The 26,643-nt window shown below is 33.4% G+C and overlaps 4 protein-coding genes across 6 annotated transcripts in view; 3 read left to right on the top strand and 1 right to left on the bottom strand.

Annotated features, from left to right (window-relative positions):
• Positions 1-26,643, bottom strand: part of LOC105201861 (midnolin homolog) — a 299,275-nt gene that overhangs the window by 175,468 nt on the left and 97,164 nt on the right. The gene's annotated exons all lie outside the window — the stretch shown is intronic.
• Positions 10,058-14,595, top strand: LOC105201858 (L-lactate dehydrogenase). 3 transcript variants are annotated; one of them, XM_011170119.3, is made up of 5 exons: positions 10,058-10,372; positions 11,546-11,674; positions 11,959-12,424; positions 12,686-12,927; positions 14,189-14,595. In XM_011170119.3, exons 2-5 carry the CDS (start codon positions 11,549-11,551, stop codon positions 14,351-14,353), a joined length of 999 nt encoding a protein of 332 aa, XP_011168421.1. In that variant the 5' UTR covers positions 10,058-10,372; positions 11,546-11,548; the 3' UTR covers positions 14,354-14,595. The 3 variants fall into 3 exon arrangements, with proteins under 3 accessions (XP_011168421.1, XP_011168422.1, XP_039309251.1); XM_011170120.3 differs by lacking the exon at positions 10,058-10,372 and adding an exon at positions 11,136-11,363; XM_039453317.1 differs by lacking the exon at positions 10,058-10,372 and having other exon boundaries at positions 11,544-11,674; positions 11,914-12,424.
• On the top strand, positions 14,993-18,424 carry LOC105201857 (L-lactate dehydrogenase B chain). The gene is made up of 8 exons (XM_039453273.1): positions 14,993-15,031; positions 15,606-15,758; positions 16,046-16,163; positions 16,358-16,531; positions 16,940-17,113; positions 17,204-17,321; positions 17,657-17,780; positions 18,254-18,424. Exons 1-8 carry the CDS (start codon positions 14,993-14,995, stop codon positions 18,422-18,424), a joined length of 1,071 nt encoding a protein of 356 aa, XP_039309207.1.
• The window catches only part of LOC105201856, a 48,997-nt gene continuing 42,933 nt past the window's right edge, over positions 20,580-26,643 (top strand). The window contains exon 1 of the mRNA XM_026133284.2: positions 20,580-20,650. Coding sequence (XP_025989069.1) covers positions 20,580-20,650 — 71 coding nt within the window. The remainder of the gene's footprint in view (positions 20,651-26,643) is intronic.

Below are 26,643 nucleotides of genomic sequence, written 5' to 3'. Positions count from 1 at the left end.
TAAGTTTTATTATAACTATCAAACTTCTGTCAGAAAATACTACTGATATACCTTGAAAACTGTTTTGTTTAATGCTTTTATCTTGCATTATATGATTATAATAAATAATAAAAAATAATATAAAGATAAATATAAAGAAATATTCGAATATGGAAATATATCTAATTTTTTTATTTACAATAATAAATTACAAATATATTTCTGTGACTAGCACCTGTTCTTCGTTGACTATAAACGTCGAATATTTTAGGGTTGCCAACATGGACTAGAAAAGGATATCTTTATGTCATTACCGTGTGTAGTAGGAAGAAACGGCGTACAGTCCTTTATTCGTTTGTTGTATACATCTAAGGAGCAAGAATTGATAACGGCATCTTGCCGAAGAATCTATGAAGCGCAAAAATTGATTATCGACAAGATTGAATAAATAAGTAACGCAATTAAAGTATTTGTCACAATTTTCTAATCACTTTATTCGATTGTAATCTAAAATATTAAATACTCTCAACAATTAATGTAAGAGTCAATTGTATGTTAATTTTATATTTGAGAGAAGCAAAAATTTATATTTACATGTATTTATTTATTTTCATATGTTACAAAAACGTATAAATAAAATCACGGCTCTTATCGCGAATTATACATCAGTTAAAGAATCACATTGAAACACTATATGTACATAATGAATCTGTAACAAAATATCTTATCTTTCTATCGTTGGACTTATAAAGCCGAGTCAGAAAGTTAAAAAGAGAAATTTGCATTTGTTGTATAGGATGATTTGGTTTTATTGAGTGATCAGATGCGCAGAGAGTACTATAAATTGTAGGGCGTACTCTGAAGATTTCGGTCCCAATTTGCAAAGATTAATGCAGACTACGCGTAATTAATTGCTCCGTGTATGGAGCAGTTAACCGCCCTGCTAAAGGCGATCGGGATGATGAAACGATCGCTATTATAAATATAAAGAGAGGCGGTTTCGGGCGGCTCTAGTGGTCAACGATACCCACCAATTTGTTACAAAATTCGCATATGCTGATATCACCCTTTTTGTCTCTGCCATCCTTTACATTAGTTAAGACGTTCGTTTCCTGCCCACTGTTACTGTTACTGTTGCTCAGATATCGGAGTAACAAAATGTTTTGAATTTACCAGATCTAGGCTCGTATTTATAGTTGCATTTCTGCACTGAAAATTTTTTGTCTTTACGATTTTTTTTCTTTAATTGTGTTTTCTTCGTTGTCGGTTTTTTATTTTTTATAATATCTGTAAATTAAATCATAAAAAACTTGTAAATATTCTTTCTCTGCTGTAGTACTATACTTTTACTTTATTAAAGTATTCTTCACATTTACTACCTTTAAATTTTTAAAACATTAGAATGATATATCTTTTATTGTATCTGTATAATTTATGCGTACAAGAGATATTTTTTACTATTAAATTTAATTTCAACTTAAATTTAATAAGTTTTAATGAAAAAAATAAAAAACTGGACAATATAAAACATTAATTCCATTATTTCACAAAATATTTGTGTATTGTATATTCTTGTTGCATGCAGTGATGTTGATAATATCCTTAAATTAAAAACTATAACTTTTTATAATTCTATAGAAATTGGTCAATTATACACCTTTTTTTATGGCTGGCCTTGAGTGCGGTTGGTAATAAAAATATTGATGAATTGTGTTAAGTAGTTTACGTAATCGTCTAGGCATGATTATAAATAGCTAATATATACGGGGTATCTACTAGAATAAGTATATACTAATCGTCAAGGAATCGTTGAACGTTAGTTAAAAATGCAAATTTATTTTTCAAGACAACTTACCGAATTTATTTCTGATCTGATAAAATTTCTTTATAAAAATAAAAAATTTAAGACATTTATAATTTTGTTATTGATTGTCGTCGTATTGTCGCCAACAATTTGTCACGAAATAAAAAAATATTCTTCCACAATCGAGCGTTCTCATAAGTATACATTATATGATTTTATTCTTTTTATCGTATAATAAATTTTATCCAAATTTACTTTACTTTTTCATATCGCATGAATCAAGCAAACAGTAATTTAAAATGTTAAATAATGATACATCCTTAAAAACTCCTCAAGTATTTTATATTACAAACATTCTTTTCTTATAATTTATTCTTCATATTATTCATACTGTATTTTAAGTCTGAAAATTTAAATTATTTTAATATTTCTAAGTAATAGGTATTTTTACGTATGTGCAAAATATGACACACCACAAGTCCGTCGGATTCAACATAATTCTTGAGATCCACCGTAATTATAGTTATAATTGACTTACAAGTTAATTGCTATCCTACTCAAGTATTACGGAAAGAAGAAGTATGAGTTATTGTACTCGTGTGTAAAATTTCTTACCCGCATGCCCAGTATTTATCAGATGGCCATCTGATAGCAAAATTTATTTCTCTATAACAAGAATATTGCAATTTAGAAATGTAAATATGAAATAAGAATTAATTTTGTTAAATTTTGCTGTTAAATGAGAACAACGAATATACGGGCTGTTGATCCTCACGTTACAAAATTCACGGGCCCGCATCACACATTTGCAAAGAGATGAAAGATAAACTTACTACACCAGTATGAAAACGCATCTGCATGATCTGCTATTGAAAATTCATATCCCGAATGGTTTATACAAATGAAAAGTATGGGGAACCGGAGGACATTGCTCAACCGACAGGAGACGCGGCGGTAGGTACTACTAATTACTTATACTTTTTATTCCAGGCGAATATAATGCTGTCGAAGCAGCCTTGGAGCGAGGAGGTCGCCGATGGAAAAAAGGAAGGCGTGCAAAGAGAGAAGGTGCAGTAAAAAAGAGACACTGCCGCGCGAGAAAGATCGGTGGAAGGAATATGTAAAAGGGGCAGGATGTAGTTGGAGTGCGTTACTCAAAGCTTTAAAGTCATCTATACGCCATCAGCGATCCGCGTATGTATGTGGAGGCCCCAAACCGCGCGTACACGCTCGTAAAATCGCCATGGCGCAGGAGGCAGGTCGGACTCCTGATTGAGTTACGATTTAATTAGTCCGCGCAGCCAATCAGTAATTAAGATATCCGCTAATCAACGGGCGCGGTTCTTCTTCGATCTCTCTTTCTTCTCCGCGGGTTCGCTGCGCTGCACAACTTTTGCCATGTTCTTTCTCTCTCCCTCTTTTCTCAAAAATACTGTTTCCATATGTATTTGATATAGCGCTTAATTTATTCAATTTCTTTTTAATAATTACAATTTATTATTACGTTTGCAATTACTATACGATAATGTGTCTCAACTGTATTTAACTAAATAAAAGATTTATTAAATTCTATTGATTAGATATTTCTATATCGTTAAAAAGATTAGCTTCATGTTATGTCTCATTCATTAAGTTCCATGCTTAGTATTTTACTTTTTTCTACACTGAAAAAAAAATTCCTAAATTTTAATAAAGATTTATTCAAATAGTACCAATAAAATGTTTACTTACGGTACATTAATATTTACTTTGTAAGAAAAAATGTTAATTAAATTAATGTTTTTTTTGTATTAAATAAATATATATTTATATTTAGTAAATATTTTATTTGTACTATTCAAATAAATGTTTATTAAAATTTAGTAATTTTTTCCTCAGTGTATTAAAAGGAATCAGAGGATTGTGTCCGTAATGTTTGGTTTCACCTCAATGAGAAAAATACTGAATATTCCCGGCATCTGCCGGAAAAAGACAGAACACACGATCGAAGACATGCTTGATAAATGATCACATTTCTTTAATTACTTTCTTTTACCAAACCTGTTTAATATGCAAGTCCATAGGTGGGATTGCATAAATTTTATGCATGCTAACAATTTTTCTTTTTAATACTGAGTCGACAGTATACATTTATATATTTATTGTTTATATAGTAATAGGCAGTTCTCTGTTATGATTTTTAAAGATGAATGCTTCCCCCGAATGTGTACGAGATTAAATTCCGTATCAGTTGGTTGTGTGATATAACGTTTTGATTGCAATTAATAGCCGCCGGCTGCGTTACGGTCGATTAATTGTCGAGGAAAGATTAATGGCGCGAAATCACGCCACTAGCAGTAGATTGTCTGACATCAATTTTTATATCAGTTGATGCGCATCTTCATCAATTTTTGTAGAATTTTTTTGGAAGGAAATGATATACTTACTCGCGTAATAAGATATTTAAATAAAATATTTAGTATTATAGCATGATTAAAAGTTGATATAATTTGAAATAAAGCAAAAATCAGTTTAAATGACACTTATTTAAAATAAATATAATTATATGCTTATTACATGCTTATTACATATGGCTATTTCAATAAAATTTTCTTATTTCTATTTTCACTTTTAATTCTTTGCGATTAAATACTACAATATATATTTCATTGAAACGCTTTTAAATTAAGTACATCCACTTGGAACAGAAAGATTTTTCATTGAGAACCTAAAGATAGTATCACTTGGACTTATTTAAAAAAAAACTTTAAAGTAACGTCGCTTTAGTTTTATTAAAAAAATAAACATACCACTACTAAACTTTTATTTATTAAAAGTAGTACAGCAGTTATTTCTAACAGCAACATATTCCCTTTCTAATTGGAACAATTTAATAGTTTCATACGTTTCTTTCTTTGAAAAATACATATCATTTAGGTTGAATTAGATTACACAATTTTTAAGTATTATTTATTTTTAAGTAAATATCACTTGTGTTAAAATAAGATTTTTCAATGAGAACTCAAATATAGTGTCACTTGAGTTTTATAAAGAAACTAGACAAAACAAGTGTGCGCTATAGAGTTTCTGATATTACATCATTTTATACAAATTACAAATTTATTATTACACTGTTAATCCTTCAATACACATAGTCAGAATACGCGATCTTCGCGATGACAGTCGTTCACAAAGTAAGCGCTGAATAAGAACCAATCAGTACATCGGAAAAGTGAAAAATAAACTTCGAAAACTCAAATGCAATACACTTTTTCAGATAGGATTGGATAATAATACAAAAGAAAATAATTGAGTTAAAATTATTAATATATCTGACTTTTAATAAACTACAAATATTAAAAATAAAAAAAACATAATATAATTATAATTTATCCCTTTTTTTCTGGAAATCTGAATCTTTGATTATTTTACGTTGTATAAACTACATCTAATATAAATTATTTATAATATTATTACACGTAAACGCGCAATCCTAATTTTAAGTTTCACAAGCAATGAACCCTAGCGTTTCTGTAAACGCACTTTCCCCACCATACGCAAAAGTTAATCAAATCCAGATATACGTGATCGTAGATACAATTTAGCCTGGCTGCGATACATCACGAAAGTGTGTATACGTACTTTGAGCGTGATTGCAATCTGTTAATATGATACGTGATTGCGCAATAACTCCGTCTCATCTCAATTTCATTTATCCGACAATCAATGAAAGACTGCAGCTGAAGATTTTTTAGAGTACATTTCCTAGATAATAACAAATAGCTTCTAATAGACTGCGCGCGTGGTACAATGCAGTATCGTGATTAACTAAGCGGAAATAAATACCGTAACATTGCTCCACTTCCATAAAACAAGCGTCAAAATGAATTGTATCTTTTCAGGTACCGCGACAGCATTTTTGCAAGAAAAAGATTTTTTTTATAAGCATCACTTTCTAGTTCCGGTTGTACGAGTCATATCAAGGATACAGTCACGAGAAGGGATAATAATCTTAGCACTTGCATATTGTGAAACGATAATTTCGCTGCCGCGAAACAGGTCTGGGATCGACATCGTGGCCTGATTTATAACAGAATTCTGAGTTACCGATGAGAATGGATAGATTCTACCTTACCGTCATCCGTGAGGCAACGGCGAGCCTCACCAGGAAGATCCGGCGAGAGATCCGGACACGCTGGGAGATTCGCCGTGATCCGCGGCAGATTCCAGATTGCTTTGGCGATTATGCTCCGAATCGAGATTTACGGGCAAGTGAAGTCGTTCAGAACGTATCGACGTTTATTTATAGTTTCGGGGAATTACTTATTGCAATCGCTCATTCGCTCGCTCTCTCTTTCCTCTCTTTCTCTTTCTGGCCTTTCTTCTGGCCCTCCTCTTCGGCTGCACGTGAGCGCGCTTTTAACGCACTTGTCGAAGACGACCACCCGCGATATCGGATATGGGAATGCAGCTGCAGCGAGCATCAGACAATTTCAGTGCACTGGCAGAATTGCAGCTTTAAAAAATCTTTTAAATACGAACATTTATGAGAGACGTCAGTTATTATAAATTTTAGATAGATATGTTCAAAATTTTATCTTAATTGACAATACCATCACATTTATTCTTTAGTATTTATTATAAATTTTTAGCTAACACATTACATTTTTTTAATTATTTTCCAAAATTCTTAAAGATATATGAGTTATATTTCAAAACGTTATCAAAAATTTTATTGAATATTTTAGTATTACGTTCGTTTGAGTATAAAATTGGAGCACAATTCACTTATTGGTTTAAAAGTTATTTAATTTTTTGTTTATTAATGATTCTTATGTAAAATCACGTTTTGCAGTACTTACAATTTTGATGGAAAATTATGAAGATGGAGAATCAAAGAGATTCGATTCGATTCGATATTCGATTAGACATAAAAATTTCAGATTTAATGCAATTTGATTTCGAACACGTTAGCAAAGGTTCATTTCAATTCGATTCACAAAACGATTCGCACATCTCTAATTTCCTGCTGTCAAGCTTTCAACCGTATGATGCAAGTTAGGTAACAATCGTGCCCACAGTGCCATTAAACGCTGATAATATTATTTCTAGAAATATTGGTCTTCTCGTAATCTTACGTCACGATTGCAGGTGCTGTTGCAACACTTGTTAATTTATTCAGAAACGTAAACGAACGGGATAATTTGCGCGAGGTATTCGGACAATTTCACGAGTCTTTTTCAACGTGAGACACAATGGCTAACGTACGCTCGTGTCCGCGAGCGATTCCTGCGAGCGAAGGCGAGCGCGTTTTCTTACGAGCTATAATTTACAATCACGTCGCGCGAAAAGAACCAAAATATTCTTAAGTCTGACGTACAAACGTAGCCGAATGTACGGTACAGACATACATGCCATACGGCGGTCGCTAACGAATGCACATGCATTATCCGGCGGTAATTACCATATCAAGGTCTCGTTGATCCCTAACACCGTCCTAATTGCCACGCTCGACAATTTATTAAATTGCTCTATTATGAGGTCCTGTCCTTCCCACCCTTTCTCCTTTCGTCCGTCTCACTCGAGGCTTTAAAAAGGATTCACACCCTTTCCCTTCGGCGCGATTTCGTCGACTACGAAGCAAATCGTGCGGGCACTTTGTGCACGTTGTTTATGGAAATCGCAGCAGGACGTTGCAATGCGCCTCATTCCGCATATTTTAAAAGATGATTACTATGCTGATGATTGTGCCGTTTTACATATAGCACTCTTTAGTCGACTGGTCACAATTTGGAGAACGCGATGCGCCTCGATATTGCATCATCAGGCGATGCAGAATGAGCGCGTGTCTGCGTGAAAATGCTGCGCTAACAGGAAATAATATTAGCTCAAAAATACGGGCACCGATCTTCATGAAGTTTCATTTGCGACAAAGATTTTCACAGCGTGTGATAATACATGATAATACATACGTATATGATTATACAATTATAAGGAAATATATATTTTATACTCGGAAAGTTTTAGCATATATATTTCACTTTTGAAAATACGTTTAATCTGTTCATGAATATAGTACAACGATAGATGTAGACATTCAAACTTCTAATAAGGTAAATTAATATTATTTCTATTATATATGTTTATGTATGCACATGTATATATTATATATGTATGTTGAGTTAGAGGAAAGTATCACCGATATCGGCATGTCATTTTGTTTTTAGCAGAATTGGCTAGTAATTAGTAAAAAAGTTAATAACTTTAAATTTGATTCGGTTCATTTTTAAATGATTTAATTTTTAACTTCAACTAGTTATTTTTAAAATACAAATATTTTAGCTTATTAATTTTTTTTTTTTTAATTAAAAAATTATCTATGCACGAGAAAAAGCAATTATAAGAAAAAAAAACTATTTCCACGTAAAACATAATATTTCTTTGTCAGTTTACACACGTCACGCGTTGTCCGTGCGTGCGCAACAAGATGTTATCATTGTTAAATTCATCATACGCGCAAACGGCAGATGTCCGTGCGTTCGTTAAAATGATGCTAGAACCGCATTATTGCAGTGACAATGCCGTTTACATCACCCAGTACTAATGTCCGAATGTCTGAAGTCTTACGGCCACTTTCTCTTTAGTGGAGACGAACCCCGCGGCATAGCGGCGACGATGAACAGGTCATTTGTTTCGCAGAAGTGATAACCATAACGTGTACGCGCAGGTGAGGCAAAAAGGACCGCGTCGGTTGCCTCTTGTACATACGTTTATACAGCTATGCTAATTCCGCAACGTTGATTCTTTGAGCTGTCGGACTTGTAATTATGTGTGTGCCATCTTCATATTGGTGCCGTAGTCATATCGCTCAACGACATTGTCACGAGTATACAACTGGCGACTTCAACCTTCAACAACTGTGAAAGAATGAAACACGCAATTCAAGTTTTTGTATATTTCCGCGACGTATATTCCGCACGTGTTAATAACCGTTTACAATATTCAATAATTGAATGTGCAACCAGGAAAGACCTTGATTAACAACATGGTTTCCGAGGAAGTAACCTCAAGTGCTGATGTTTTTAATAAAGCCGTAGTAAAATATTCTATATTATAAAACTACTTTGAAATTATTTAGATTGTTACAGTCCTTGCATTTCGGCGAATTTTTCTTTTAACATCGATCGCAACTATTTTCTAAACAGTGAGAGCTTATTTATAAAGTGTTGAGTCTCGTGCTTGGCTGTAAATTTGGTATGTCACGCGACACAACGTTTTGTGTAATGAAATTGGATGAAAGAGGTGCCTTTACTCGCTCTGCTAAGTATAGCTACAACCGTTTCGAAGTGGGGGAGCGGATACAATTGTGAGCAGAGCAAAAGAGAGATATGTATGAGATACAGAGAATGTACAGGATGTAAGAGGAAAAGGGTGCGTCATATTAGAGTCATTTGAATATGCTCTATAAACCCCGAAATAGATCGATGACCGCTCTCACGTGCAGCGTTACAGCCGTACGAGGAAGGTTGCGTCAGAGCGCATGCAACTGGTGTCAATCTGACTCATCTCCACTCGCAGTATTCACGCAAAAATCGTCGTGTATTTAATATAAATCACATATCGACGATAAAGTCTAACTTTACCTGTATTCCTATTTTAATCATCCTAAATACTCGTATTAATCTCCTCGTTAATCATTTTAGATAACGATAACATTTTATACAGACTGTTGCCAAATGTGTCGCTTTTCGATAACAGTGTTCAACACTGAAATCGATTTCTTTTAAGTAGAAAAAAAAATTAAATATAATTGTTTTTTTTAACATTGTAGTTTTTCAATGTTGTTTATAGTAGTTAATAAATATTAGAATAATGGAGACTTATCTCAAATATCTGCTGAAACTTATTAACATTTTTATTATTCAGGAAATAAAATTGCAATTTTTTAATTTTTAATGTTAATTAATGTTGCAAGCTTTAAAATTGCTCATTTTTACTAAAATGTTAAAAAAGCTAGTGTTTTCTATATGTACTTCAAAACTGTCGTGACAAATTTAACTTTGCTGATCGCTATAAAAAATGTTATAAAACCAGAGGGAGTCAAGACTTGGGTATTGCTTCCAGAAATACTTTTGCCCCACTCTCAACGTTCCCTAGTACCTTACGATTGGCGGTAGCTGGTAGATTCTTCAAGAGAAGAAAGTCTCATCGAGCTGGATCGATGATGAGGCTCGTCGTCACGTACGTGAGTTGCACCATTTTACGCGTGCGCAACGTCACGTCTCCTTCTTCGAAACCGCTAGGCGATTCGAAATATTCTTTATTTGATACAACATTTCAATCAGAATCCACGTGATTCTTCGTTGGAATTAAAAAAAAATTTATACAAGATTTTTAGAGCTTTATTGCACAGTTATTCATGGTCATTTTATATATTTTGTCATTGTCTTTATACTTGTGAAAGCTGTATAAAGTGGGGGCAAGGTCACCTTCACAAATCCACATCCCTGAACTGTCAGTCCACTAGAGGAGCAGTGAGTCAGTCGTAACGCGTTCAGTCTGTGTTCGACAGTGTCGAAGAATAGTATTGTGGAAAGAATACTCATTGAGGTCAGTGAAAACAATCTCTTAATCATATTATTAAAAATTATTTTTAATTAGTCTCATTGTATGCTAATGAAAAAATAATAACGCTTAAATAAAAACATATTTAAAATAAATTTCGTAATTAGCTTTAATTACGTGTGACACATAAATAAATTTAAGATTGTTTAGCGAAAAATTACATTTTAATTCATCATACAGTTCAATAAATTTATTAGATTTAATTATCCAGAATCGCTAATTCGTTAATATTTAGAAATTTTTTTTAACATAATATAATCCAGGTTTCTAGTTGTATTTCCGTTACTTGATTACATTACACGCTATATCAACCAATGCCTCGTTTTATCTGCGATAAAACATGTGCATGCCGATAAAGCACGCGCTTGTTACACTACGTACCGTTACCGGTATACTGCAATTTATCGTTTTCTGACTTCCTGTACGAAGTATAGTAAGTTAATAATACAGAACGCTGTACAAGTCTTTCGTCGATTATATCTTGTCGGTTAAGCGTCATTAACGAACTATGATTAACGATTTGACCGCGTGCCGATGCGTAGGTAGTTCAACGTAACTTCAACATATTCTCCATGTGTTTTTCCGCTTCACAATTCACACGTTTGCACTCATTGTCAGATAAAAGAAAAATGCCGGTAATATTTCGAGGAAAGCTACACATGATTATACCGGTACGCGGATTATACCGGTACTGCCATCTAACAACTGTATGCACCAATCGTTTCATTCATGCAGGTGCAACAAGTAGAGACTGCATGATACGTCTAACACTCGCGTTGCTCGAATCATTTGCTGACACGCGACACAATGTTTTTGAAAAAAAATACGTAGATGTGAACTGAAATTGATGTTAAAGAGATTTATAAGCACGTGTTAACGATCACAATCGAAAAAAAACAACTGTTATAAAGAAGAAATTTTGTTAAATGGTGACGGATAAAAAGATTAAAAATTTTCTGTGACCAGTGATACAGTGGTTTAGTACTAATTTTTATCAATTATTACTATTTTCAATTTAGTTTTTTTATACGTAATTAATAAAAAAAAATGTAATAAAAAATAATGTAAATGTTAACATATATGTTAAAATGTAAATTAAGATTTTATAGGTGTGATGATATTAATGCGTCATAAAATTATTCTGATAAATATTTGCAGAAAATGGCAACACTGAAGGATCAACTTTTAAGTACTGTGACAGAACCGGTATCAACCGGTAGAAATAAAATCACAGTGGTCGGTGTCGGTCAAGTTGGAATGGCCTGTGCGTTTAGCATTTTAACGGACGTAAGTTGATTTTATTATCAGCAATGTAAAACAATATTTTATGTATGAGTTGAGTCTTACTATGAAAAGTGCTTCTTGCAAATTTTTGTTTGTCCGTCATTATATCGACCAATCACTCATTTTCCTCAGAGGCTAACAAAAGCAAAAGCTTCTTTGCAAATAATAACATAAAAAATAAAATTTTACATCTTAAAGAATCGTATATATATGTATAATACATTATATTTACGTAATCGTAGTGACACGTGATATGCAAAATTACGTCACTCGATAAATTATTGCAGCATGTTTCCAGCGACGTAGTATTGGTCGATGTGATGGCGGACAAACTAAAAGGAGAAATGTTAGATTTGCAACATGGCAGTGCGTTTCTGAAGAATGCAAAAGTAAGCGCCAGCACAGATTACGCGGTGACTGCAAACTCGAGTCTCTGCATCGTGACAGCGGGTGCTCGTCAACGCGAAGGGGAAACTAGATTGAATCTGGTTCAACGTAATACCGACATCTTCAAAGGCATTATACCTCAGTTAGTCAAATATAGCCCGAACACGATCTTGCTCATTGTTTCCAACCCGGTGGACATTTTGACTTATGTGGCGTGGAAACTCTCCGGCTTGCCAAAGAACAGAGTTATTGGCAGCGGTACAAATTTGGATTCTGCCCGCTTCCGCTTTCTGTTATCGCAAAAACTCAATGTCGCACCTACGTCTTGTCACGGCTGGATTATTGGAGAACATGGCGATACCAGTGGTACGTAACATCCTTTTTTAAAATATTTTTATAATATTTTTATAACAAATGAAGAAGATAAAGTAAAAATATAATTAGTAATCATATCCTTAAAAATTAAAGTCTAAAAGTTAAAAAATAAAATATAGCTTTCTTTAGCCATTTCTTAGCAAAAAATTTAATGGTTACATTATAAAAAAATGCGTGTATATATTAATAAAATATAACAAAAAATTTTTAGTGTATTATAATTATGCAAGATATTTATTTCTTTATTTATAGTGCCTGTATGGTCCGGAGTTAATGTTGCCGGAGTACGTTTACGTGATTTAAACGAGCACGTGGGTACCGATAAGGACAAGGAACATTGGAATGAATTGCACAAGCAAGTGATACAAAGCGCGTACGAAGTAATCAAGCTAAAAGGTTATACCTCATGGGCTATAGGTCTCAGTGTGTCGCAACTTGCGTCAGCTATACTAAGAAATTCCAACCAAGTACATGCTGTGTCTACTATGGTTACTGTAAGTCGACAATATCGATTTCTACTACATTACTTACAGAACTTACAATATATTTTACATATTCTGCAATAAACATAACTTTAATCTTGGGATTATCAAAACAAAATTAAAATTTTGTGTGTTTTTTTCTTTTCAATAAACTCCTTAATTCATACTTATCTTTTAATACAATTTTTAATTATTTTATATTTTTTAGTAATAAAAGTTTAGTAATAAATAAAAATGTACATTAACTATGTACATACCTATTAAAATTTTATTATATATTTAAATATAATTAATGTGTTATATATTAATAATTACCCAGGGAGAAATGATAAGTCGGATTGACATTGATTCGACGTCGATAACTTTTCCAAGTCGAGAAATATCAATCAGATCGAAGTCGATCAGACGTCGATAGCATTTACAATTTTTAATAGCTTTAATTAATGAACCTCTGTAATTAAATAAAAAATTTAAAAGTTGCACAAAAAGCTAAATTAATTAAAAGTTGCCTCTGAGGAAAATGAGTGTTATTTTCGAAGTTGTTAGTGTTTTTTTAAACGGATTTAAAAAAGATAGAAATAAAAGTCAAGCAAAAAACAAAGTCACAACGTGATTTTCTCTGAGGAATATTCTCTTCACATTATGACGTAAGTTTAAAAAAAAATTCTCAATCTTGAAAGCAAAGCCTCCATACATAAGATCATCTGCATAAAATATTCTATATTCTATTTTTTTTTAGTATGTAGATCGTGAAACTTCACTCGTTTGTTTAAAATTCACACGCATATGCAAAAATTGTATAATTTTTAATAATTTATAAATTATGTACAATTTGCAAAGTATTATATTACTGGTTTGATTTTAGGAATATGTTAAAGTATTATAGACAGATTTAAATATTATAGGATATGTTATATTTTTAAAAGAAGGTATACATTATATATTTTTAAATAAAATGTTTTAATTTCTGGTATGATTTTTCCGTCCTTTTAGTCTAAAAGACTCCCGAGAAATAACAGAATTGAGGCCGAGTCGATAACAATTCGATGTCGATATTAACATCGTATTAAAATTCGAATATTTTAACATCGATGTAGACGACAGATCTGATCTTATTTCAATCGTCAAAATGATGTCGATTTGATGTCGGTCCGGCTTATCATTTCTCCCTAGGTATTACATATTAATTTTTTTATTTAAGTATATCAATTATTTTTATATTTGATGTGCCAAAAACTTAATCATTTGAAAATAATATTCAATAATTTTTAAGGGTCATCATGGAATTAACGAAGAAGTGTTCTTATCTCTACCTTGCACACTGGGTGAAGATGGCGTCACGCACATCGTTCAACAGAAGTTAACAGATGATGAACTTGCATCATTGCACAAATCTTCAGTGATGATGCACACTGTGCAAGAAGGCCTCAAATTTTAGGAATATATTATCTTTATTTATTTTATTTTTGAGCTTATATGTGTGTGCTTTCGATGCTATTCCATATACAATTTATATGTCTTTAAATATAGTATTCGATTCAAACGCAGTATTATACACAAATTTTATAAAAGTTTAGTAAAATAATTTTTTTTAATATTTGCAACTATATATAATCAATATATTGCTCGTGAATGTATATGTATGTGAAAAAACTAGAAATATATAAAGTATATTTCTCATGCGATATTTTTGTTATTATTATATTTATTTTGTCCGTAACAGAAATATCTCTCATTATAATTCATTTTGATATTATATTCTGCGATTATAATACTATTTGTGTCATTATTTTTGAATATATCAAATGTATACTGTGCTGATTTTATATTGGTGTGTGAATAAAAATGTGTGATTTTATTAAACAATTTTAATATTATTAATCTAAACTGTAATTAATATAGTGCAAAAATTACTTTTAATATATAACCAAATATTTTTAATATATAATTAATAAAGTAAAGAGAAGCAAATAATAAAATATATTTTTATTTATGAATTTTGTACTTCCAATTTTGTACTTCCTTTCATATAAGTATCTGTTTTTATGAACGCCTATTATAATAAACTTTAGTAACCATGGATGCGTTTAACAATTGGCGAACTGACGTGATGGCCGTATGCCAAGAATGTTATGTCGACCGATTATAGTTACAGTGTACTCTCTCTTTTAAAGAAAAAAACGGTTTCATGCAATGTGACAGGCGTGAAAACGACTGTGCGACGTTTACAAAATCGATGAGTGACAGAAGCAATGGTTTTAAGCTCTATACTTCTACTGTCAAATTCATCGCTATCAATATGTCTGAAAAATCTTGTACGCGTGACATTAACAAGAAACTTTGTCAGGAACCAATATACTCACACTTTACCGCCAACAATTTTGACAAAAATCTTTGGAAATAATAAAGGAAAAAGTTTCGGGAAAGATGCAACTTCTGGTTCAGATATACAAAGAATGGTTAATTTCGTGTAAGAATTTTATTGTTACATGATAATTTGTAATTTTAAATAGAGTAGAGTGTTATAATTTTTATTTATATTTAAATTGTTTTCATAATTAATTTGTAATATAATAATAGTACTTATCGAAGAAACTGTCATAAGCTTTTTTGAAATGGTTAATAAATTTAAGTATAGCTTCTAAGAAATTTATAAATGATTACGATGCAATATTTCGTCGAAATACTAGAGGAAAGCGAATTATTCGAATTTTAGTTCACCGTGCTTACGAGAAGAACTCTTATGTAAGACGTCAGAACCAGTTAGAGATTGTTGCCATAAAGTCACTATTGTCGGTGCTGGTATGGTCGGCGTTGCCCTCGCCAATTCACTTCTTTTTCAGGTGACCTATTTTTTTAAATCCTTTTTAATTAAATTATGATTATTTACTGAACTTAATTTATTTTAAATAAAAATAAAAATTGTGTATTATAAATATGCATTATATTATATAAATGTATATTATACTACAAAATAGTTAAAAAATGTACAAACATCATACCATTATTATTTCGAGATAATGATATTATATATAGTCCATCGTGCGTTTTGAATAAAGAATAGAAATATTGAATTTTAAATTCTTTGTCACATTTTATTAATTTTTATTATTGCTTTATTAAATATTAGCGAATCACTTCGCACATCGCAATGGTAGATGTCTTTCCAAAAAAGCTAGAAGGTGAAGGAATGGATTATAGTCACAGTTCTGTATTCATAGGAGATCCAAAGATCGAGTATGATACAGGTAATGGACTCATTGAATATGTATTAATTCCAAAAATCATGAATTTATTTGCTCATATACAATTAGCTGTATGCCAATTGGCGATCGTAATAGTAATTTTATAATTTACAAGAATATATATACATCTAATTATTTTCTCATTTGCAACAATTTTCTTACTTACATTTAAAGTAGCAAAAATATTTCTTTTGTAGATTTTTGTGTGACGAGTAATTCGAAAGTCGTAGCTATTTGCGCGGGCGTACGACCAATAAAGGGTGAAACTCGACTTGACTTGGTGAAAAGAAATGCAGAAATATTGAAACTCATAATACCACCTCTAGTAAATTACAGTCCGAATGCGGTATTTATCGTCATCAGTAATCCAGGTTAAAATTAATTAATTTAATGAACAATTTTATTAATTAACATACAATAGAAGTATGTAATAATATGTATTAGTAATAAAAAACTAAAATAATTTTTTTTACTTGAATACACAATAAAAACTTATTATTATTTAAATTTTTTGTTAATCTTTATTTAAAGAGAAAAAAAGAGGGATAATTATTAAGATATTCACATTTTAATTTACGAAAGTTGTTCAAAATTAGATTAAATATTATTAAAGGAATAATTATTTTAATAAATAATTGTAATTCTAGTAATTTCTTCTAATTTAGTCTATTTTTCATCCAAGTATGTCGTTAGCTTATGAAACATTGAACATATTGCATAAATTATATCGGGAAGGAGAAATTTTTTTTATGCAATATAAACACGATTTCTCTATATAGTGGATATCTTAGCATGGATCACTTGGAAAATAAGCGGACTTCCGGTCCATCAGGTGATCGGCAGCGGAACTCATTTGGATAGCGCAAGATTTCGCTACATGATTGCTGATCGATTAGGAATAGCGCCGAGTTCGGTCGGAGCGTACATCATTGGTGAACATGGGGACAGTATGGGTGAGCTATATTGATCGATCTTTTATATTTGACATAGAGAGAAAGGCAACGTTACGCATTAAGCCCGATTTATCATTCGATGTTTCCTAGTTCCGCTCTGGTCCGGAGTGAATGTTGCGGGAGTACAGTTCCGCGATATTATCCCGAATATCGGTCTAGAGACAGATGATGAAAAGTGGTACGAAATATCAAAACATGTAGTGAAGTTGTAAGTTTAATAATTTTGAATAACTAAAGAAATTATTAGTCTTTACGCGAAAATATTATATCAATATCAGTTGACTTGTACATTTATTTGATAGCATACTTCTAAAAGCTTGAATTTCTCCCGTGAAAATTAAACTTATGTGGATTTATATTCTACAAAATAATATTCAATTTAATAGCATTCAATATTAAATTTAATTAAATTATGTTCTGATGTAATCAAGAAATAATTATAGTTGTAAATATAATTAAGCAAGTATTTTTATTTTATTATAAATTTTTATAGCACTTCTTTTTAGTAACTTATAGAAATATAATATTTTTATATTTCTTTAGAGGTGCTATGGTACGATGTCTAAAAGGATATTCAAATACAGCCATTGGACTTTCTGCAGCCGATATCATAATAGCCATATTACGCAATACACAAACTGTTATACCAGTTTCTACTCTAGTGCAGGTATAAATTAGTATGCGTGTTATCGCGTTTGTCAATCATCTCGAAAATGTTTTATTCACGATAAAAGAATCATATTTAGTATCGTAGAATTAACATTTAACATTATAAATTTTTTGTGTATTTTCAAAAGTAAAAAAATATCTCAGACAACAACTTGTCTGTATTGTTGCTGGCACGTTGCTCGCAATCGTACTGCTATCAGAATTGCAGCAACTAAATCCGCATTTGTTAACAAATTGTTACCTTTACAAAATCACAACTTTATGTAGCCAGTAACATGCCGGCAATTTTAAAATCGTTATCATCAAAATTTATGCTGTTGCTGTTATATTGTCAGCAATGAAAGGTAATTCGCGCGATTTTGCTTAAGCTTAATCTGAGACATTTAAAAAGTTATAAATAGTTGACATTAAAAAAAATTACATTGGTACGCAGAATTGTAATATCGTTCTATATCAAGATTATTTTCCTAGGGTCATCACGATGTGTGCCATGAAATATTCCTGTCCTTACCTTGTGCGATTGGCGAAAATGGTATTACTCAGATAATACGAATGCACATGACCGAACAGGAAAAAAAGCTGTTCCAGGCTTCGGCGAACGTCGTATACAAGGTGCAGAAGGACATCAAAGTCGGGTCTTGAGTAGTGGTTCGTGAAAAGGGATCGTACGAACGTGTTTAATTTCTTGTAAAAAAATGCAAGTGTAATAAATTATACGTGGCTTGTCCTAACGCGCGTTTCGTCCCGTTACAATCGCCACCGCAAAACCATTTACCGCACAATCGAATCCTTTCCCGACTCGTGCAGGGGGACACGCGGCAACCACGAATGCTCCGATTGCTAATTTATGCAAATCGGGACAGAACCTAACCAATGAATTTTTCGAATCATGTCCCCTTGAATTCCATGATAATTTGAGTCGATGGAATGGTCCTCGGGAATAGCGATATCCTGTCGCTAACGATCAGGAAATTCTGAAATCGGGCCTAACCGAGTTTATGACGTCAATGACCCATTTTATAACATCTGACCATATCTGGCACACACTACGTTATGTTTGCGCAACTTGAATCTCTTATTACTTCCGAGTAAAACCTTTCGGTGAAATGCGGCTATACATTTTCGGGTTTTACCCGTTGCATAAATATTATTGGCACCTCCAAAAAACGATAGAAAAGCGCACGTCATCGTTTTCTGGACGCGTAAACGAGCGAAAGGTGACCGGTGGATGGTATCAGAAGGCCATGATTATGCCGCAGGCTAGGCCACGGCAAGGTGAGAGAAGGATATGAAAACCATGCGCAAGATGGCGTTTTAGAAGTGCGTGATATCTGCGAATATGCTTGTATCCACTTGCGTTTGAACGGCGGCAGGGCCGTAAGAGAGTTCGATCTATCCTCGCGCGGACGGACGAAGCATAACGTAATGAGATGGTCGCACATCCTGATTTATCGTCAGATATACTATAATTAGGTGCGTTAATGATAACGATACGGTCGATGACGACATGAAGGAAAGGACCTATTGGATAAAAGGTGAGTCAGAGCCAGCGCACGCAAAGTGTAATGAAACGTGGAAATTCCTAGCGATATTAATATTGTCGAGAAGGCGAGAGCGGCACTTTGAACCGTTCCCCTTTTACTCGCCGCAGATCCACTTGAAAGGCCAGGTGTGTCGTTGATTTTGAAAGAGGAATTCCGCGTAAACCATATGTCACAGGTGTTTGCGACAGAGTTACATAAATTCCTAGCTGACTCTGAACAGCAAACGTGACCTAAGGTTGATCTGAAACCAGCATCTGATTCGATCGGCGGCGCGCTGTTCGATGAGTACAAGCATAGAAATGGAATTGCCACTTGATGTTTACTGCTTACTTACTAAATTGTGTTTAATATTACTCAAGATTCCTGGTTAAATCGATAGTTTATCCATGCAGTCTTCATTTTATTCTTATTTATCAATCACGAAATCTTCAAGATAAAGAAAGTGTCGATCTTACATGATATTTCATATGATTTTCCTGCGGTACTTCAAATATCTCTCTTTGCGTCTTTTCGAATGCTCGTATTACTATTAAATTTAGATGCTTACATTGTGCATTCCCCTCCAAAAATTGAAAAATTAGAAAGATAAATATTTGGAGAAGTAACGCAAACACCAAAGAAAGTTTAAGAAGTTACATGTATATGCTCGATGTCTAATGTCCTTGCGTTCAATGCAAATTCGAAGATTGCGTGATTATCAAAGTTATGCTTCGCTATTTCGAAATTATTCTATTAACAAAAGTGTCTTCAAAATATTTTGCAAGAATATTCAGTTTAAGTTTAGCACTATTCAAAACACTTGTTACCAGCAGCTTCAGTGCGAAATGGGTACTGCAGGTGATGAACACATCCCTGGCTCCCAGGTGGAGGTGGCACAGCCGGGCCCCCATTCTCCGTTGGTCCCGCCGGCCTTAGTGGAGCTCAGTCAGTAGACAGTCGATCTGCCTGGTCAGCTGGTTTTAACCATTCGCGTATTAGATCTTCCTGATGGTAAACTTACCGCAAGCGACTAGGTAGATCTCAGTGCCGAAATACCGATATCTACGAATTATCTTCAAATCAAATTATCTGAGCACTGGACAGAACGTCAGCGGCTCGCGCGCCGCATGTGCGCGAGTGTGCAGCATCTTTACCGGAAACATCATCGATACGGTACGGGGGACCAGATTGTCTACAGAAGAAGAGATCGCGTTGAAGAAAGAAGAAGAGGGTAGCAACTCAGGAAGGATTGCGTGCGCGCAATCAAATAGGAGATGACCATATCGTACGCAAGCGAAGTGCCAAACGGCTCCAGTTTTGGCTGCTTCTGGAGAATTCTGATCAAGTGAGTCTCGTCATTTAGTTCTTAGCGAGGCCTAGCTTCAGCTCGTTTCAATATGCTAACTGAATGTATGCGTTTTTTTTGCGGTCTGCGCTTGACGTAGGCATCGGAGCTGTCAACTCGCTGGCAGCTGATAGGTGAGACCGGTAACAGGCGCGTGGAGCGCCTTGGCAAGAGTAGTTTTCCGCGTATCTCTCGATTCCAGTCGTTTGTCGAATGCAGATACATTAATTTCGTTTTTAGGCAATAATCTATTCATGATTGATTCAGCTTAGAAATACCTTAATGTTTTATTTGCTGCTAAAAGCGGTTTGCTTTCCTAAATTTTTTATCATTTGTAATCGCTCCCTAAAGATTGCAAGATCTACTTTTACTTTCGCCAAGTTGCATAAATTATGATGATAGTATTTTAAATTGTAATCCGAACGCATGCGATCGACTGTTAGCATCGCAATTACGCAAAATGATTATTGCAAAACGTTTCGTGATATGAATTTGTCCAAGGACATCGAAATGTATCAGAGGATCACGATTTCGTCACATATTTTCAGTGCAAAATGATCCACAAAATTAGACGGTCTAGACTATTGTCGAGTAAGATGAAGACATTGCGCTACAACGACCGGCTGATCGTTGTGCAACGTTTAACTTTCGACTCAATGTGCCACGCTCTCGATTTAACTTGCACTATGAACGAAAGGCCAAACATTCTTAAATAAGAAATGTCATTTACTCTTCCGGCTTTGTATATAAGCAGTTGATTAACATCATTTTAAGAACATGTGTGACCTATCTCAAAGTAATACAAAAAATTAAAAAATTTTATATAGATTGTTCTATTATCACGTTTAAGTATCTCTGTTAAATTTGATAATTCTCTTATTGGTTCAAAAGTTTTTTAATTTTTTGTTTGCTCTTGATTCTTATGCAAAATTATTTTGTAGCACTTATTTGCAATTCTGATGAAAAAGTAGCATTACGGATTAAATCACATCTTTTTTATATGTACTCATAAAAACCTAATAAATATTTATGCAAAAGTTCAGTTTGCCATTTATTCGCTTAAATGTTATCTACTTCAATTTACAGCAAAATATTATTATTTTTACTGTACAAACTATTGTAAATCAAAATTTTCCTTATTTTATTCTTTTCAGCTGATTTAGAGCTAAATCCGGGTATTCAATTTTTTATCATTAATTAAAAACAACAAGAATAAATCTAATTGTTGTCAGACTAACCAAATTTTTTATTTACAATACCACGATGTATACTTTTATTCTTTCTTACGTTTACAAACTTTTGCCAACTTTTCCAATGTGGAACTTTTGGATATTTTAGCAACTTGAAGAAATTTCCTTCAATAATATTTGTAGTGTGAGATACAAAACTCGTTTCTTCTTTATTTTTAATGTGCTGTGCGCTAAAAATAACTTTGTAAATTTCCATTGATTCTTACAATCTCATCTGTAATCAAATTGATTATATATTTAAATTTTAACTATTTTGAATCTTTTCTAAAATAAGAATTCTTTAAATCGTACCACAAATAGAACGATAACCGTTAAGTATATTAACATTTAAATATTAATCACGAATGCTCTACGCAATCCTATAATTAATTATCGTGTTTTGAAAGTCATCGAAGAATTAGCATTGCCCGTCTTTAGCTAAACCGAAACATCGGAAGTGTCCCAAATTTTTTAGTCGTACAGAAAACGCGAGTCGCTCGAATCACAACAGCGAATCACGTAAAACCCGCTAGCACAGAAATGGCGCTCGGTCAATGCTTGCTCACGCGTTTTAAGGAAATAAGGTCGCCGATACGTCGATTTTAAAACGTAACGGCGCGCACGATCACTGTGCCCAGAATATATCGCCAATGAAAATTATTGCACTACCACACGCGCCGACGCCCGCGCGTCGCTTATCTGCCACGCAATGGATAACAATGGTAATGTTTATGCTAGAGGGATTGACATGACAACATCGGCCGGACACGTGTTTAATCGAGCCACTCGTATGCATATGTAAACCTATCGTATGTTCAGAGTACAGCGTGGTATCATTGAAGCCTCGTCTTCCAAATAAGTGTGATCACATGGATTGTGAAATCTCTCTCGCAGGTGTTTTTATTTAATTTAAAGAGAATGCGATAAATAAAATTAATTAATGATTTTAGATTTACATTGTATTCTGCTGACATACGCCACTTAAAATGATAAAAATGACAGCAACAGATATTAAATATTATCGCTAATTATGTATTTACTCATAATTATTAAATATATAAAGTTTAGATTATTCTTTTGACACATAATATTTTTAAACACGTTCCGCGACATGTTTCATTAGTGATAACAGTGAATGTTTTGAAAAAACTTTATATTTTATTTTTATTTGGATAACACATCATTCGATTAAGCATGTAGATGAAATTCATTACTTCAAAGTTTTTCCTTTTTTTTTTTTTTTATTCGTTTTAAGCAGTTATATAATCCTTCTCGTAAATCGGTGTAATCGGTGACATCAATGCTTGTCGAGAGCGTCTATGCGATTCAGTGTCGACAATTACGTATGAAATTAAACGTTATGCAACGTGGAAATTTTTAAGAATATGATGTAGATATGAAAGTAATATGTGATAATATACAATGTTAAATGGAAGTAATCCGAGCTATATGAATACAATGATTAATTACTAAAAAAAATTTCGAAGAAGCGGCAGACAGAATCACTTGATTAAATAGAATTCTTTCGATAACATGGATACGTCAATAATTACTCGCTACGTATATGATCATTTTTTTAAATAATTGCAAATTGAAACGTAAAACGCAAAATACCTGTCTCATTGTATTTGCTAAAATAACAAATGGAAAGAAAGAAGAAAAGTATAAATACACATACACACAAAAGTTATATTACTTTAAAATAAAGAAATGAGGAACATGACACACGCGATACACGCAGCTTTTCCTTTTGTTTGTCTGGACAATAACCATAAAACGAATGTGTTAATTGTTCCAAGTCATTCGTATGACATTAATTACTGCCGACTATATGAATAATTCGTAGAGAAACGTGTGTGTCAACAAACTTACAAATTAAATTATTCCTTTATTAATATTGCTGAATCAAATGCAGGAAATTTATGCAAAATTACTTTTATTACTAATGATACTAATGATACTTAATACATATGGCTAAAAAGCATTCTTCTCAAAATTCGCCATGAGGTTATAATTGTTACAAATAAAAGCCAATCAAAAACGATAGATTTTTAAATTATACGATTATACAAATCAACTTTTTTCGGTATGCTAATTCGACAGAGCTAATAAATATGTATTTTAAAAACGTTTGTCAATTTAAATGATATAGTGGTGTATAAAGATTGATACATTGCAATTTCGCGCGCACGTTTTACAGTGGCCACAAAAATGCATCTCTAATAGCACCATCCTATTGCCATTCGCGGTGTCCTTGTGCAAGCCCGTTTGTTGACATTTCTACGACCTTTATACACTATGGTATTGGTGGATGCTCCCTAGTCTTAGTTTCTCTCCATACGCCTCGGTGGAAACGGCCTTAACGGCTTTCACGTAAGATCTCGCTTTCCTATGCGTGCGTTATACCACAACACCACAGTAGTTAAAGGAAAGACGACAGCGGCTAGTCTATAAATACACAGGAATGTCCAGGAATAGAAAATCTTTCGCGGTAGCGTGCAAACGAGAGCGCGTACCTTGTAAGTCGGTTCTCCTAACAAATTATGATTAGTCGTTACGATCTACAAAGAAAGGAATGTCTAGCTCTCATATATTTCCCTGCAATTCTTAGAGAATCGTCTAGTTCTCGACTTCGATTACCCCTTTCCCCTATCCCCTCTGTACATGACCGAGTTATTTCGATTCTGAAAAATTGCGAACGATGATTCGCTGCTGCGTGCAATAAGCGCCGTTTGCACGAAAAAAATAATTTACTGCCCACGCTAGTCGTGCAAAACGAAGTAATCTTGAGATGCTACATTGCCAACGTTTTGTTTCTTTAGACGTAGTAAAAGAGCCACTAAGTGGCTCTTCTTTTTCTCATTGCAAGTCTTCCGCGGTGACCCATACCAGCTTTCTTATCCGCCTATCGATGCTGCTGGCAAAAGGAATCGGCACGCAATCGCCGATCTATAAATACCCGGGAGAGTCCCCGGAACACACTATAAATACATAGTTAATATCCAGGAATAGAAAACCCTCTTTACTACCTGATTTTCCAGTACGCTGATAACGATCGCGCCGGCGAATTCTAACACGTAGAGCAGATCTGTTACGAGGTTAATGATGCGATCGTTAGAAGAGATTTCTGCTGCACTGCCGCGGAGAGACGCTGGTGCACGTACGTTTATGGCTAAGGGCCAAAACGCTCAACTATTATACTTCCAAAGGTTAAATCGACACACGCATAAAGCCCATCGTCGATTTATGCTCTCTAAATATTTTTTCCATCACTTTCCCTTATTGCTAATATTCTTATGCAACGGCTTCTTTCTTATTTGGCAGTTATATTTATGACCTTTGTAATTAGACGCGAAAGAAATATTTCTGTCTGTGGTTCCGCTTAGAATTTCATAATGAACGACCATGCGGAATGTAGGAAATACTTCGTGAATATGACACATGTCAGCGATGTACAAAAGCGAAACAAGGGCCTAAAGTATTTTTCATGCTTCACGATTATCGCCTCAGGCATGACGTTTGTTGCAACAAGTGCCTGCATACGCGCTGGTTACAGCTGCCCCGATCACGCGCGCGAAATACTCGCAGCGCATGAACGGAAGAACCATGGCGGCGAATCGCACGCGTGAAAGCAAGAACGGTTTCACGCCGCCGCCGTGGAGTTGCCGTACGCATTGCCGTACGTTTGCCTCCGTAGATTTATCGAGGAGGCAGACGACAAATCGGTTTCGGATCGATACATTGGCAAAACAACGTCGCCTTCAAACGGGCACGCAGACGATGCGCAAGGCCGACCTGGCAAGGCGGGCAAAATTTGTGCAGATGTTTGCAGAATTACAAGCAGTTCGTTGTGAAATGAAAAAGCGCGTGTCGCTGAACGATAGGCCAATCATGATGAATCGTCACGTACTTTATGTAGGACGCGAAATAAGACTCGCGTGTGTTGAAAATGTCGTTCTAAAACAAGGAAAATGCAGCTGAATGGAATTACCACACCAAAAAAAAAATTTTGTGAAATTTTAAAAAATGCCTTCACAGTCGTATGCAAACACCGTTCATTAAAATCAAATTCAATTTACAAAAATTGAAAAATATGCTAAAAAAAATTTGCTCTTAACTTTAGTAAAGTATTTGTATACGACTGTGAACGCCTTTCTTAATTTTAGTAAATTTTTTTTCTTGGTGCACAAACACAGATTGTTGATATGATTATTAAAATGGGAAAGAAATTTATAATTTTTAAAAATCATTGATATATTTATATTTATCATATGCAGTAAATTATGCAAAGTAAATTTAGTTATAAGAGAGAGAGAAAGAGAGAGAGAGAGAGAGAGAGAGAGAAACAAAAAATTAATTATGAAACAAGAAAAACTGTCAGCGTTTTTTTTACGTGCATATAATTTTGTACGTTTTTAGTGCAGACACCATTAGAAAATTTATTATTCATAGCTGTAGCCATAAAAACGTTGCATATATATTATTTAGTCTCGCCGTAAATAATTTTGAATTATCTTTTGTATTAATTAGGAAATTTATTAAAAAATGTTTTGTAAAATAAAAGAAAAATAGTTTTTTGCAAAAAAATATTAGAACCAGTTTAATGGAAAAAGAGAGAAAGAATAAAAAAGTAGAGTATTAATTTTGTTTTAATTTTATACTAACAAAATTAGAAATACATATTCTGTAAAAGCTCATATTTGAATGAATAATCTCGATTTCGATGTAAGGAAGTAGCGATAAGAACTTGTTTTATTTGACTTC

Source organism: Solenopsis invicta, chromosome 9 (genome assembly GCF_016802725.1).
Source record: "Solenopsis invicta isolate M01_SB chromosome 9, UNIL_Sinv_3.0, whole genome shotgun sequence".
Taxonomy (NCBI): Eukaryota; Metazoa; Arthropoda; class Insecta; order Hymenoptera; family Formicidae; genus Solenopsis; species Solenopsis invicta.
The sequence above is the reverse complement of the archived record's forward strand: the minus strand, read 5'-3'. Positions and strand labels throughout refer to the sequence as shown.